Source organism: Mus caroli, unplaced genomic scaffold, assembly GCF_978045245.1.
Source record: "Mus caroli unplaced genomic scaffold, Mus_caroli_1 scaffold_14, whole genome shotgun sequence".
In the NCBI taxonomy this organism is placed as follows: Eukaryota; Metazoa; Chordata; class Mammalia; order Rodentia; family Muridae; genus Mus; species Mus caroli.
This window is the reverse complement of record NW_028227269.1, coordinates 80299482-80314718: the sequence shown is the minus strand read 5'-3', so window position 1 is coordinate 80314718 and position 15237 is coordinate 80299482. Positions and strand designations below refer to the sequence as shown.

General features: G+C 47.4%; 1 protein-coding gene across 3 annotated transcripts in view; it reads left to right on the top strand.

Annotated features, from left to right (window-relative positions):
* The first annotated feature begins 1393 nt into the window (after positions 1-1393).
* Positions 1394-15237, top strand: part of Map3k9 (mitogen-activated protein kinase kinase kinase 9) — a 70904-nt gene continuing 57060 nt past the window's right edge. For 2 of the 3 annotated variants that reach the window (XM_021179173.2, XM_021179172.3), the window contains exons 1-2: positions 1394-2061; positions 9925-10338. In XM_021179173.2, the coding sequence (XP_021034832.1) occupies positions 1677-2061; positions 9925-10338 (799 nt within the window). In that variant the 5' untranslated portion in view covers positions 1394-1676. The remainder of the gene's footprint in view (positions 2062-9924; positions 10339-15237) is intronic. The other variant, XM_085830522.1, reaches the window with a different exon arrangement.

Below are 15237 nucleotides of genomic sequence, written 5' to 3'. Positions count from 1 at the left end.
GGCTTCTAACAGAGAGTCTATCTATCCAGACTCACACACGTCTTTCCCAGTTTACTGACCCTCCCAGGAATTGAACATGTTAGACCCTCCTATAAACTTGACTGCGTTAGGGGATTTACTTCCGGATCTCCGTCCCCAGGACCATCTGTATGCTCCTTGAACAGTACCATCTCATCCCTTTTTCCCAAGACCTTAAATGTGCACAGTGTCTCCCTTTACAGTGTAGTCACAGCCCCTTGCAAATCACTGGATGTCCAACCTAAAACACAGGAGGCCTTTCCCTCCACAGTCTTCACTTCAAGGATAAACAGATGGCACCTGCCCGAGGTCATGTAGCTGCCTCGCTATTTTTTCAAATTGCTCCAGTTTGCCTACTATTAAACTTCAAATTAAAATGAAACAAAAATGGTCTGGTTGGGCACATTGGCACATGCCTGTAATCCCAAGACTTGGGTAGTTGAGGCAGCGAGATAATGAGAGGCCAGTCTGGCCTACCCAGTAAGATCTTGCTTCAAAACCACAAACGAACAAATAAACAATGAAGTACTGATTCTTGTTAAACAAATCACATCTATGCCGGTCTTGGAAATACAGTTTGGTAGTTACCATGGCTGTTTTGAAATATGGAAGCCATTGCTATCACAGGATTAAAAACATGTAAAAGAGGTTAAGGTCCTTGGGTGTGGGAACGGCAGGTAACAAAAGGGCATAGCATAGGTCAGCCCTTGCCCAAGAATGGCAGGCAGCACCCGCCTTTACTCCTTTAGTCCTTGGAAACTGTGTATCCAGTCAACAGGGTCCTAGATATAGCCAGTTTCACAAGGCAAGCGCAAACTAGCTGGTTCCGCATGACTTCCCGAGCCTGCAGAAGCCCCACTAGGAGACCTCCCCTTTCGGAATTCTAATAACAATGGCCAGGAACCTCTTCTTACAAAGATGAACACAGTCTTCATTAAGGCCAGCAGAGCAATCAAAAGAGTTCTTCCATCGCTAGCCAAAAGGTTCCGGGGTGTGAGTGTGTGCGTAGCGGCGACAGTGGACGTAAGCTGGTCCCCGGGGCCAAATAGGGGAACAGCAGATCCGTCTGAACGGGAATTGGCGCAGCCTGTAGAACCAAACAGCGCAGACAAAAGACAGAGGGCTCCGCAGCCCGCTCGGACAGTCCGAACGCACGCTGGGTCTCACCTTCGGGAGCCACCCAATGAGGTCTCAGCCACCCTCAGGAGACGGACAGCCGCGGCGGGCCAATGGGAGGATGGGTTGGCTGTGGAGGCGGGCCCATCCTGGAGGCCCCGCCCCCGGGTCCGCAGGGCTGGGGCGGAGCCAGGCTCGCGTCAGGTGGTCCCGGGCGTGCGGGAGGCGGGGCGCACGGGGCGGGGAGGGGAGGGAGCGGCCAGCGGGCGGCGGGCACGGGCGGCACGAGCAGGTGGGAGCCGCCGAGGGGCGAGGCCGCCCGCGGGGGCGCCAGGCGGCGGGGACTGCGCCGCGCCCCTGTCCGCGGTGCGCGCTCGCGGTGCGCACCGGGCGTCCTCGACTCTCGCGCGCCCAGCCTGCTCGGGCCCTACCTGCGGCGGCCGTCGGGGGCGCGGAGCCCCCAGCGCTGCCGAGCCGCATGAACAATAGGCGGCGGCGGCACCCGCGGGCGGCCGCCCCGCACCCTATGGACCAGCCGCTCCATGGAGTCCTCCAGATCGCTTCTCGGCTGCCTGGCGAGCGCCACTGCCGCCCCGCCGGGGGACGATGCCACGGGCGCTGGGGCCGAAGAGGAGGAGGACGAGGAGGAGGCGGCGGCCGAGCTGGGATCTCACGCCGCGCTGCCCTACTGGACGGCTGTGTTCGAGTACGAGGCGGCGGGCGAGGACGAGCTGACCCTGCGGCTGGGCGATGTGGTAGAGGTGCTGTCCAAGGACTCGCAGGTGTCCGGCGATGAGGGCTGGTGGACCGGACAGTTGAACCAGCGGGTGGGCATCTTCCCCAGCAACTACGTGACCCCGCGCAGCGCCTTCTCCAGCCGCTGCCAGCCGGGCGCCGAGGACCCCAGCTGCTACCCGCCCATTCAGCGTAAGAAGGCGGGCACCGGTGCCCGGTGGGGACGGGAGGCTGAGGCCTAAGGGTGGGCGAAGAGCAGTCCCGAGTGTGGAGCGACTGGCCCGGGCATGGGTGGGCACTTTGGCTGCAGGGGCTTTAGCTGGTGCTACCCAGAAGCTCCAGACTCGCAGGCCCTGCCTGCAACACTGGGCTTCTTCACCTTCATCTGACTCGCTCAAGTAGCAACTCTTGAAATCCTAGCAGGAGTCTCCTTACATCCTAACCCCTTCCCCCCTGCCCCCCGCCCCCTGTGCCCCTCCAGATCTGGAAGGGTTTTGGAGAGCAGGTGGTTACTGTCACCAGGAACCTTAGTTCCCTAATCAAGGACCCGGCGGACCTTTTCTGTCGCTTGTCTCCGCCTCTTAAAGGTATTTGTCTAGAGAGAAGTGGAGGTGTCTCCCGCCTGCCTGGGCAGGTTCACAAGTCCCGGAAGCGTGTGTGAACTCAAGAGTCAGGTGCCTTTGAAATCTCGTGTTGATTTCTTGGGTTCTCGTACTGTATCTCAAAGTTGTACCCTGAGGAATCTTGCCGAATAATATGTTAGGAAAGGTGTGTGCAAGGGGAGGGGGCAAAGTTATGAGTGGAGAAGTAATTAGAGGGAGAAAGTATGTCTGTCCCTCGTGGGAGTTCAGGATCAGCAGGTACAGTGGCTAAGTCCTTGTCCCTTACAGCCATACTGTTCACACAACACACTTTTTTTTTTCCACCCTAGATCCTTGCCTATATTTGGCATTGGCCAAATCTCAGGGGCCAGGACCAGGGTTCCCTCCCAGGGCCTTTCTCCCTGTGTCCTGGTTTTCATCAATTTCCCAGGAACGGTTCCATGCTCCTAACAAAACCCACCCACCCTTCTTTCCTTCCTTCCTTCCTAGCTTTCTTTCTTTCTTTCGAGTTAAATTGCCGTTGTAATTTCTTAATCACTTGTATATTCTTGATTGGTTTAGAAGATGGCAGTCTCTCTAAGTGCAGTTTATAGCGTTTAAGAATTTCCATAATTCCAGTTAGAAGGCATTCTTACATATATGGTAGCGGTTTGTTCCTTGTCTTATGTACTTGGTTAAAAAAAAAAAAAGAAGCCATTACAAAGGGCTAACTTTGAGTGTTTAGTTTTAAATTTTCATCTATGATAGTTATCTGTTACTTATTTTTACATGAACAATTATTTTAATGAACAATTACATTACTTTAAGATGATTTTGAGATAGAAAGACAGCTTCTTGCTTTCTTCTTTTCCCTTTAGCCTTTTGACTGGCAAGCGATTCAGGCCTTTAGTTTTCCTTAGCTATATCCCCTTTCATTCAGTTTCTTGTTTATACATTTTGATGTTTATAATGCCCACAAATGGCAGGCAAGTCGCTTTAGATTGCTTTTGAGTGCTACAGATTTTTGGCAATGCTAGTAAGACAGAGACCAAGGAAGGGGCCCGGCATGGTGTTTGGAATTAGTGCTGGAGATGAGCTTGACCATATGTTGAAAGACATGAATAATCTGACATATTAGGAAACACAGTGTGTTGGTTTGTTTAGTTTTGGTTTTCTGAGAAAGGGTTATCTCCGCCTAGCACTGGCTGTCCTGGAACTCACTCTGTAGACCAGGCTGGCCTCAAACTCAGAGATGTACCTGCCTCTCTGCCTTCCGAGCGCTGGGATTAAAGACGTGTACCATTACCTGGCCACAGCATCCTCCAGCTGAGAGTGGGTGGAGTTCAGTGATGCTGTTTTAGGGACAGCTAACATGAGAATGTACAAGTTACATGACGTTCATGAACAGCCTGTGTGGTTTCCTCAGTGTCTTGTGCTCCTGGCTGTCATAGCAGTCAGGAGCCAACATGACTTAGGTTAAAAGAACCTTTCCACTGAGCGCCAGACATGTCAACAGTGTGCTTCATTCAGAGATGAATCCCTGTAATGTGGCCAGGACTTAGCTGTTATATGTCAGTGCCGTGGATAGAGTGGATTCCTGAATCTGGATCCCAGATGGGAGTATCCTGTGCTTCTGGAAGGAATTCACTTGAGGAGCTTGGCGTGGAAAGCTCTGGTGAGTATTCTAACTTCAGCTTACTTGTGACTGGCCTGCTTGAGAGCTCACAAAGCTCCACTCCAGTCCAAAGCTCTTTCCTCAGTAGTTGCTGAGTGGTAGCTACTAAGTATCAAGGATGGAAGGAGTAAAGGGAGGCTAGGAGTGAGGCTAGTCAAGGAACCATAGCATTGCAGCTGTGCTTTGAGAAGGCAGGAGTGTCTCACCTGCTTGCTCTTCCCACCAGTTGAGTTTGTGTGACTCAGAAAACAAAGATGATTGACAAGCTTGTCCCCCGGGATTAGGAGTAGAAAAGCCTGATGACAGGAACACGTCCCCAGAGCTGCCCTTTTGAACTTCCCCTCTGGGGCTTACAGCCTGTGGTAGGTTCAGAACTGTGAATGGAATATCTAAGTCTAGTCAAGCAGAGAGAGTCAGGCTTGGTTTTATAGTATTGTTTTCACGTGAAACTTTTGCTTCAAGCTTTATTCAGAATAGAAGGGGAAATTAATCTTTGGTCAAAGAAAAAAATATTCTCATGATACCTAAGCTATTTTACATTCTACTTTTAACCCCCACCGTAGGTACCAGGGATTGGCTGTCCATGGATGACAAATCTATATAACCTGGGTGCCCTCTCATCTCTCAAACTCGGTTTTACCTTTGAAATACAAGGTGAAAAATATAAACTCCTAATTAGTCACCCATGGAGATACATAACTCTTTTTTTTTTTTTTTTTTTTTTTTTTTGGTTTTTCGAGACAGGGTTTCTCTGTATAGCCCTGGCTGTCCTGGAACTCACTCTGTAGACCAGGCTGGCCTCGAACTCAGAAATCCGCCTGCCTCTACATCCCGAGTGCTGGGATTAAAGGCGTGCGCCACCACGCCCGGCCCGATACATAACTCTTAACATGTTTCATCAACTCTAGTGTTAGTCTATTTGCAACACATAATTAAGGTCACTTAATTTACATTTGTTTTTCCTGAATTCCCTACAAGTGTAAAGATGTATTTTTAGATATGCCTAAGGCTTGTGTGTTTGTGTGTACATGTGTTTGTGCATATATATATATACATATATATATGAATGGTGTGTGTACATGTGTTTGTACATATTCATATATATGTGAATGGTGTGTGTGTCCATGTGTTTGTACATATTCATATATATATATGGATGGTATGTTCATATATTATGCTTTTATTTATATATATATATTATATATGGTATGTGTACATATGTTTGTTCATATTCATATATATGAATGGTATATGTACATGTGTTTGTGCTTTTTCATATATATGAATGGTGTGTGTGTACATGTGTTTGTAATATCCATATATAGATGAATGGTATGTGTATATGTGTTGTACTTACTCACATATATATGCATGGTGTGTGTGTGTGTGTCCATTGTCTGTACAGATGCATGCGTGCATGGAGGATGCTGGGTGTCCTCTAATGATCTCTGCGCTATCACCTTGTGAAGGTCTCGCACTGAGTCTGGAGATTTTCAGATCCCAGTGATCCTCCCATCTCTGTCCCCTACCCTAGCACTGAGGTTGCAGGTCTTTTGGCCATGTCAGACTTTTCCTGTGGGTGCTGGGGCTCTAAAATCAGGTCCTCAGGCATGCACAGCAAGCTCTCTTACCCACTGAACCATCTCCCTAGCCTAGGTATTTTATTAATCTACTTTACTTTTTGAAACAGGAACTCAGTGCATCCCAAGCTGCCGTTGAACTTGTAATGCTCCTGCATCTAGCTCCTGAGTGCTGGGCTTACAGCTGAGTATCACACGCCTGGGTCTTTATATAACACTTGGAAATGAATAAAGTAAATCATCCCCGTGTCCCCAAGCCCTCAGGATGGCCCTGGCATATAACTCTCTGCCCCAAGCATACAGTCTGCAAGAAATAACGTCTTCACTCCAACATGATATTCCTGGAAATAGCCTACCACAGAAACATTTTCAGAAAATGTGCTGCATGCAAGTTGACCTGATTCTTGCTTAAAACCAGGTCTTGTTTGGAGCAGAGAAGGACAGGAGAGCTGCATGCTTTCTGCTTTGCGGCTGAAGGTCTAGTCCCTGCAAGCCCATCCAAAGGACTTCTTAGCAGGGAGAGAAAAAGAAAGTTGTTGCTCCCCCTTCCAGGTTGTTCTGTCTATGGTAAAGCTGTTTCGTCGGCCGGCTTCGTTATGTTTCTTAACTTAGCAGGAAAAAGCTGAGATCATAGCTTCTACACTGAGAAAGTCACCACTTTCCCTTCTGCTCCAAGTCCTTGCAGAGTCCAAGCCTTTGTCTCTGGACAGCTGCTGCTGAAGGAGCTGTCCTTTTCAGCACCGAGACCAGAGTCCTTGCAGAGCCTTCTATAACCTCAGGCAGTTAGGTAAACATTGGAACCTTACTGTGTGTTGACCACTATGCTTCAGAGTTGAGAAACAGAGAGTGAGTATAAGAAATATTATAGTCAAATAGTTCAAAGACTTCGTCGAAGAAATAGGGTGACCAAAACAGTTCATTGAAGAGGCTCGGAGCTTTTCATCTGTGTAAGGGCTGGTAGAAAACAGTAAAAAGAACATTCCTTGCCTCCAAAGACCAAGTAGACCTGTATTTTTCAAAGGGGTTTCTAATTTCTCTTTACTGTGGGCATGTTTTCTCATTCATGTGGATGACATCAGGCAAAAGTTAGTAATTAGTCAGGATTCATTTTTAGGACTCAGAAACATTGAAGCTATTTTAAGTAAGAAATGGATTCAGCACAGGAAATTGGGTGCTTACAGACTTGTTGGCTTGGAGAAGAGGCTCTTATGAAGAGCGTTCTGGGCAATGCAGAGCTGAGCCACCAAGAAGTTGGCATTGTTCTCACAGACGAGGCCCAGCTTTTGGAGCCGCTGTTGAAGATGGCAGCTTCAGGAACATCCTGTTTTGTCTGCAGGCTGGAGAATAGGCTGCACAGCTACAGAGCTGGTGACTGGACAGTGCCATGCCACTGCAGACAGCCAACTTGCCAGGAGAGGCAGCCAGAAAATGTTTTCCATCTCTATTTTGCAAATCTGTGTTTCCTTTTGCCACAAGGGATCCTGGGATTTGTGGTTTCTTAGCTTTCAAGCCTCTCTGGTACTAAAAGGTGAGGTGCTAGAAGGGTGGGTGCTATTGGGATGGGTGCTGATTGCTGTCCTACAGCATCTCCCATGCCTTTGCTTTTTAGGAGGATCCTCCCCCTCCAAGAGACAATAACCCCCCCCCCCCAGGCCATCTTTATTTCATGATATCAGGGACTAGAGCCAGGACTTTGCAAATGCTAAGCGTGTGCCTTTCCTGCTGCCCTTTGAGCTGCACTGCATCCTCCAGGGTTTACATAGCCTTATGGGACTTTGGGAGTCAAGATGGACTCTGCTTCTTGTGTACATGAAGACAGTTCACCTGAATTTTCCTGAGCGTTTCTTTGGTACAGATTGACAGTCCCGTTGTGAAATACAAACAAGGACCAGTCCTGGAGAAGATTGGAAGTGCTGTAGTCAAGCAAGAACAAAAATGTGGGGAGGCAGAGGCAGGCGGATTTCTGAGTTCGAGGCCAGCCTGGTCTACAAAGTGAGTGCCAGGACAGCCAGGGCTACACAGAGAAACCCTGTCTCGAAAAAACAAAAAAAAAAAAAAAAAAAAGAACAAAAATGTGACCCCCATCAGGAGCTAAATGAAGAGCAGGGTGTGATGGGGCTGGCCCAGAAGGAAGAACAGCCATCCAGTTTGTTCTTGCCAAAATCTAGAAATACATCTCTGTTTTCTTAGGTTTGCTTGCCTGCCTGTCTTTCTTCCTTCCTTCCTTCCTTCCTTCCTTCCTTCCTTCCTTCCTTCCTTTTCCTGATAGTGTGTTACTCTCTCTTCCAGAAGGCCTACCCACTCCTTTTAAACAGATCTAAATTTGATTATTCCTTACTGAGGTATATTCCTTTTGCTGGTCACCCACTAAATATTAGGCACCTCGAGCACAGTGGTGGCGGCAGACAGAATCTCCATTCTGTGGTTGTCATGGTGTCACAGGTGATAGGCAGTGAATGAGTGATAGATAACCTCTGTGAGTCTTGGAGTTAGCTGCTAAGGTGTTTGATGGGAGCTTGCCCTCATTTGGTCTTGAGGTTAGGAGAAGTTTCTCTATGAAATTGGCTTTAAATCTAATCAGTCAAAGGGGAACAGAGAGCAGGGTTTTAGGAGAGACACATGAATCAGCACTGTGCTCTTAACATCCTGTCTAGCCTGAGAGCTAGAATCACTTGTAGCCACTGTCGTCTCTCTGTGAGTGGTTTTTGCAAATGCTGCTGAGGGTATACCAGATACCCCAGGCTCAGTTTCTTGCTCTCAGCAGCAGAGTGAAGGCTGAGGTGACTGTCAGGGCACCTGAGGCACTGAGGTACACTGGAGTGAGATGTTCCCCACAAGGCTCCTTTCCTCTACTTCTCGGGAACCGGACCCTGGTAGAACCAAGTTCTGGGAGCCTTTCATGTTGACTAAGTTCTTTTCATGTTAGGTACATCTGAGGCGGTGCAGGCTTGGATCACTGTAAGGGCCTCCTTAGTGGTTCTTTCTTTTGAGACGGGGGTCTCCATTTAGACCAGGCTGTCTTCAAACTTGCTTTGGAACTTAGGTTGACCTTGAACTTACGATTCTCCTGTCTCCGTCTCCTTAGTGTAAGATTATCGGCGTGTACCACCATACTGTTTTATGAAGTGCTGTGGATTAAACCCTGAGCTTCATGCATGCTAGGCTTTAGTGACTGAGCTGCATCTCTGTCCCTTAGTAGCTCTTTGCTTCAGACCAGCAATTCTTAACCTATGAGTCTTGATCCCTTTGGGGGGTTGAATGGCCTTTCACGGGAGTCACATATCAGATATGCTGCATATCAGCTAGTTGCATTGCAATTCATAACAATAGCAAAATTACAGTTATGAAGTAGCAGTGAAAATAATTTTATGATTGGGGGTTAGTCTGCATTAAAGGGTCATAGCATTGACAAGGTTGGGAATCACTGGTCTGAACTTTGTTCCTTTCTAAACTACACAACTCCCCTTCTAAAGGGTACATAAATGGCCTCTGTCGCTTATAGGGTAACTTTAAGCCCTTCAGAATTGCTCACAAGTTATTACCACCTGGTCACAGGTCTCATCTCTTATCCCGTGCATGCAGTCCAGCGACTGTGGGCTTCCTGATGGCCTTCAGGTGTCATGTGCCCTGACGTCCATGCCACTTCTCACACCTTTCTTTCTGCCTAGATTGTCCTTCACCCCATCCCTTTCATTGTCAGATAAGATTCCCCTCTATTCTTCTCTAGGGCCCTTCTCACATGTCCGTTTTCCACTTATCACCCCTCCGCCCCCCATCCTGCTGAGGGCGTTAGTACCCTTCCTTAGCCACTGATCATGTTTCTGTGGACGCTGTTTGCACACCGGCCTGTAGCTGCGGTGTGTGCTTCCCCTTGGGTTGTTGTTTCTTTACCCCCAAGAACAAATGAACCTAAGCAATTTTCAAAAATGGTTGTCCTAGTATTCCCTAGAATTCAAGTGGGGTAGCCCTGGTACAAGATTCCAGGATAATCCAAATAGGCTCTACTTTATAGACCCATGGAGTGTCTGCTGTTTGCTAATCACTAAGAATAATGCACATGAAGTTAACCACAGTCTCTACTTCTGTGGAGTTTACTTTAGTAGTGGGGAGCCAGGGAGGTCCCGTTTACCTACCTTGGCTTGTCTGCCCATCCGGGGGAAGCATGCTCAGTTTTATGGTGTCCCAAGTAGATTGCTGACGCTCTGTTTTCTTCTTTCAGTGTTAGAGATTGATTTTGCGGAGCTAACCCTGGAGGAGATCATCGGCATTGGGGGCTTTGGGAAAGTTTACCGAGCTTTCTGGGTGGGCGATGAGGTGGCCGTAAAGGCAGCTCGTCACGACCCTGATGAGGACATCAGCCAGACCATAGAGAACGTTCGCCAAGAGGCCAAGCTCTTTGCCATGCTGAAGCACCCGAACATCATTGCACTCAGAGGGGTGTGCCTGAAGGAACCCAACCTCTGCTTGGTCATGGAGTTTGCTCGTGGAGGGCCTCTGAACAGAGTATTGTCTGGGAAGAGGATTCCCCCGGACATCCTGGTGAACTGGGCCGTGCAGATCGCCAGAGGGATGAACTATCTACATGATGAGGCGATCGTACCCATCATCCACCGAGACCTTAAGTCCAGCAACAGTACGTATAGAGAGCTGGGCTGGGCTGTGAAGAACAGCCACAGCCCCTGGCTGAGGCTTTGGTAGGGGTGGTCATGGATTCCCGGTGGAGCCTTGCATCAATACGTTTGACCATTGTTGAGTGGCGACGTGGGGAAAGAGAAATGAGACACTTGAGCGGTCGGGGTAACTGTGAACTGCATAAGTGGGCGGAGTCGTCAGTGTATGAGTCTGATAGATGTATTTCCTACGTGTGGGAAATGTATGTGTAATCACCAAAAGCAGATACCCATTTTCTGGAGCAGTGGAGAAGGTAGGCCTCTCGTTTTACCCCCACACCTCAGCTCACTGGAGACAGAGCACTGGGAGAAGGGCTGTGTGCTTACCTGGGACCCCATGGAGAGCATGACCTGCCTAGTGCTTTAGACCTCCTGTTAGCTCAGGGCTGCTATTAATGAATTCTATAACTAGTATGTAATTGCAGGGAATGGAGAAGTAACTGTGTATTAAATACATGGAATCCATAAACTGGGCTGTAAAGTCGGTGTTAGGTATAATTAAATGGTGAGTTGGTAGACACTTCTCGTCTTACACGTGGGCTGGCAGAACAGCTAGGGATGTACTTCCTGGTGCTCTCGCTTGTCCAAACTAACTGCTGAGAGGACCCAAGTGATTAAAGGTGTGTGTTTAAGATTATTTTGAGGACCCTGAGAGAAGGGTGTTTCGGGTGAAGGACGTGGGTTTGTGTGTGTGTGACTTAGGCCCTTGGGGCTGCTCTCTGTATCTGTCTACTTTGAGTCCAGAAGTTCTTCAGACTTTAACTTTCATCTGTGGGCGCTGTTGTGAGTCTGCTTTCCAAAATGCATTTGTAATTGTCTATGTAGACTTTTTGTAGAAAATGCAAAAGAAGAGAGGCAAGTATTTTTAATTCTTTTCCTTAGTGAGAATGGGTACTTCTTTTCTTTTCTTTTCTTTTCTTTTCTTTTCTTTTCTTTTCTTTTCTTTTCTTTTCTTTTCTTTCCTTTCCTTTCCTTTCCTTTCCTTTCCTTTCCTTTCCTTTCCTTTCCTTTCCTTTCCTTTTCTCTTTCTTTCTTTCTTTCTTTCTTTCTTTCTTTCTTTCTTTCTTTCTTTCTTCTTTCCTTCCTTTCTTCTTTTCTTCTTCCCTTCCTCTCTTTCTCCCTCCTTCCCTCCCTCCCTCCCTTCTTCTCTTCTCTTCTCTTCTCTTCTCTTCTCTTCTCTTCTCTTCTCTTCTTTCTTTCTTTCTTTCTTTCTTTCTTTCTTTCTTTCTTTCTTTCGACAGGGTTTCTCTTCTCTGTGTAGCCCTGACTGTCCTAGGACTTGCTTTGTAGCCCAGACTGACCTCAAGATCAGCCTGCCTCTCCCTTCAGCGTGCTGGCATTAAAGGTGTATGTACCACTGCTCAGCTGAGGACAGGTGTGTCATTTGGCCTATTCTACCAGACATTTAAGAAGTGTGTGTACGTGTGTGTGTGTGTGTGTGTGTGTGTGTGTATATATATATATATATATATATATATATATATATATATATAGAGAGAGAGAGAGAGAGAGAGAGACTGAGAGAGACTGAGAGACTGAGAGAGAGATACTTTGCAATTGCTTTAAAATGGCCTTTATTTTCTTTATCCTTTTGGTCTGTACTCTCTTCCTCCTTAATAATAGAAAACTTTCTTTTCTGAGAATATGAACAATTAGGTATAGATTCCAATGGTGAGTGTGAAAGATTTCATTTATATGAGGTAAAATCTCATTTCTCCCTATCTTTTTGCTGTGATTTTATGTTTTTATCATCCCTTCTCCAAAATTTTGTTCTTTAAATACATCAACCAAATTGAAACTTTTTTTTAAGACTTATTTATTCATTTATTATATGTGTGTACACTGTAGCTGTCTTCAGACACTCCAGAAGAGGGCATCAGATTTTTTTTTTTTTTTTTTTTTTTTGTTATGGATGGTTGTGAGCCACCACGTGGTTGCTGGAATTTGAACTCAGGACCTTTGGAAGTGTAGTTGGTGCTCTTAACCGCTGAGCCATCTCACCAGCCCAAATTGAAACTTTTGATGATTGATTTCAGCCCAGAGGTTGGTTGCTTTGCGTGGCGGGATAAGAGGCAACAGATGCATTGGTAGAAAATGTGGTGTAGAGACTGAGTTCTCGTTAACTTCTCTCACATCCTTACCATGCTGAGAGAGCTAGGCAGGGCGCAGTAGTGCTATAAAATTTGTCCCACGGAGAAATCTGGGCCAGGATGGTGGAAGTGTAAAAGTTTACATTTTTTTTTGGTCAAGTTTAAACTTTGACCATGATCTGAAGCTAGACGTATAAGGTTTTACCTTCTACACAGTTACTGTTGTGAATACAGCCTCTTGGGAAGGAGACCTTGCCTTGCTAATAAGTCAGGCTGTTTGCATGAGAGGGCAGGAGACTGCATGTCTGCTTTCCAGAAGCCAGGGCTCTGGTTCTGTTTGTCCTTGAAAGTGGAGAGCTCTCAGGGAAGGAGTGGGCTTCTATGTAGTAGTATTTTAAAGGACTTTGTCAAGGCAGAACATGGTATCTCCCTGTTGGTGCTGATGTCGGTATAGGCTGAAGATCTTAGACGTGAGCAGGAGTTGTGTGGGTGGTGTTGCATCATGAGCCAGTGGCAACATCATTGTCCCCCCAACCCCCAACTGCAGTCCTTTCAGAAATGGGACGCCACCATTTTTCTCATTGCCGCCATCTTGGGAATTGTGACCGCTTGTTCTGTAGACATGGGGGCACTCTTCTGTTTTCTTTTGCTAAGGGTTGCAGAAGGTTAGGTTTTTGGTCATGCTCACATGACCAGAATACCAGAAAGTGTATGTTAGCTGAGTTTGATCTACTCAAGAGCAGACTGTGGCTGTCTGTGTGGGAGCCATCACAGTGTTAGGAAGTCTCAGGAGAAGGTGGCTGACTAGGATGTTTTACTGTCTTGGTCACCTGTTTCAGTCACTTGCCATCACTGGCAGTGGGATGTGTCTGGGGTAGAGTATTCTTTGCTGGTATGTAATTGGCATTGGGTGTAGGTTGGGCTCTGAATGACAGCAACTGAGAGACACCCTCACTTGCCTTTGAAAAGAAGTCTGAGGATTCCAGGGCAGCTGCACAGTGCGTGCAGAGCTCCAGGCTCCTATTTCTTATTGGTACCATGCCAGCACCTGGCTTCCATCCTCTCTGGCTGCTCTGGTCCAAGATAGCCATGAAGGGCATCCATTATTTGATCCAGATACAGGCCCGAAGGAGGAGGAAAGGCGGAAGCACAAAAAAATCTGCCTCCCTCAGCTGAGTCCAAGCCCAGTAGCTTCCCAGAGGCCCTTGTTAAACCCACTTTCTTACATGAATTGGCCAGAATGTGCTAGCTGAAGAAGGGGCTTGGAAATAGAACGGTTGCCCACTAATAATCAGGCTCTGTTAGCACAGATGAGCATAGGTTATGGAAACAGCATCCAGCAGCCTTCACCATGGAGGTTTTGTATAGGAAACACCCCTTATCTTAGCTGTTTAGTATCATGTCAAGGAAGTTAGCCGGGCCCTGAGATGGGAGACAGACGTCTTTTCAAGTTAATGGCTTGTGCTTCTAGTACTTGTAAAAAGCCGCTGGCTATAACCGTGGGTCTGTGTCACTGGGGAAGACCAGCTACTTGTTACCAGAGGTACCAGAGAACAGTGATCTGTTAAAGGACGCCCTGTCTTTTGGGGGTAGGCAGATGGGTGCGAGGATTTGCATGGTAGGTGATTTGGCATGAAGGCATTCAGCAAAATCACAGTCGACTGGTACCATAAGAAGTAAGCTAGAGGGCGTGGCTGGTGAGGTGGTCCAGCAGGTAGTGACACCTGCTCCAACACTTGATGATCTGAGTTCAAGTCCTGGGACCCACATGGTGAAAGGAGAGAAATGACTCCCAGAGAGACAGACAGACAGACAGACAGACACACACACACACAGAAACAGAGAGACAGACACAGAGACACAAATGAACACAGGATTGGGGCTGTGTGCATGGACTTTGAGTTGCAAGAGAAGAAGCCAGTCAAATTACACAATGCAAACAGGGCTGACAGTATGAGGGGCTTGGTAAGTAATTCAAAGTCCCTACATACACACACACACACACACACACACACACACTCCTGTGTTCATGTGTGTTTCATATTGCTTCTCTTAGAGTTCATAAGCTCAGGAAGCGGAAGAGTTTTCTTGCAGCATGGGAACTCAACAGCTGTCTTCTCCGTGGCCTCACCCTGGAGTATACCTGGGCTAGACATTAGCCGAAGTCTCTGCCTGAATTTGGGTAGGACTTTCTATGGCTGAGAGTTTGCTGGCAGATCCACTAGACTTGACTCCAGCATTTTCCTATACTTCTGATAGGTAACATTCGAACCTGTAGATGGAGCAGGTAAGGCACTGGCACCCTGGACAGGGTCAGTGTGGCCTCACACTTGCCTGTAAGAGGATGGGGACTAAATGCCTGGTGATGGTGGCACATGCCTTTAATCCCAGCACTTGGGGGGGGGGGCGGGGGGAGAAGCAAGTGGATCTCTGAGTTTAAGGCCAGCCTAGTTTACTAGAGAGAATTCCAGGACAGCCAAGGCTACACAGAGAAACTGTGTCTTGAAAAAACCAAAATCAAACAAAGCAGAATTTCTGTAGCTGAGTAAATAAGAAACCACACACTCTCTTGGGAGTGGCTATGGGATGCAGCAAAGTGCCATGTGCAGAGACCAGCTCCTCGTCTTCTTGGAGAGGTGGGCAGGTACCCCTTGTATAGGGGATTTGCCTCAAGAATGTATATACATGCAGGCAAGATAGCTTAGCATGTAAATGTTCTGGTGACCCAAGCCTAACCTGAGTTCTACCATGTAAAGGTAGGAAAAAGAAGGA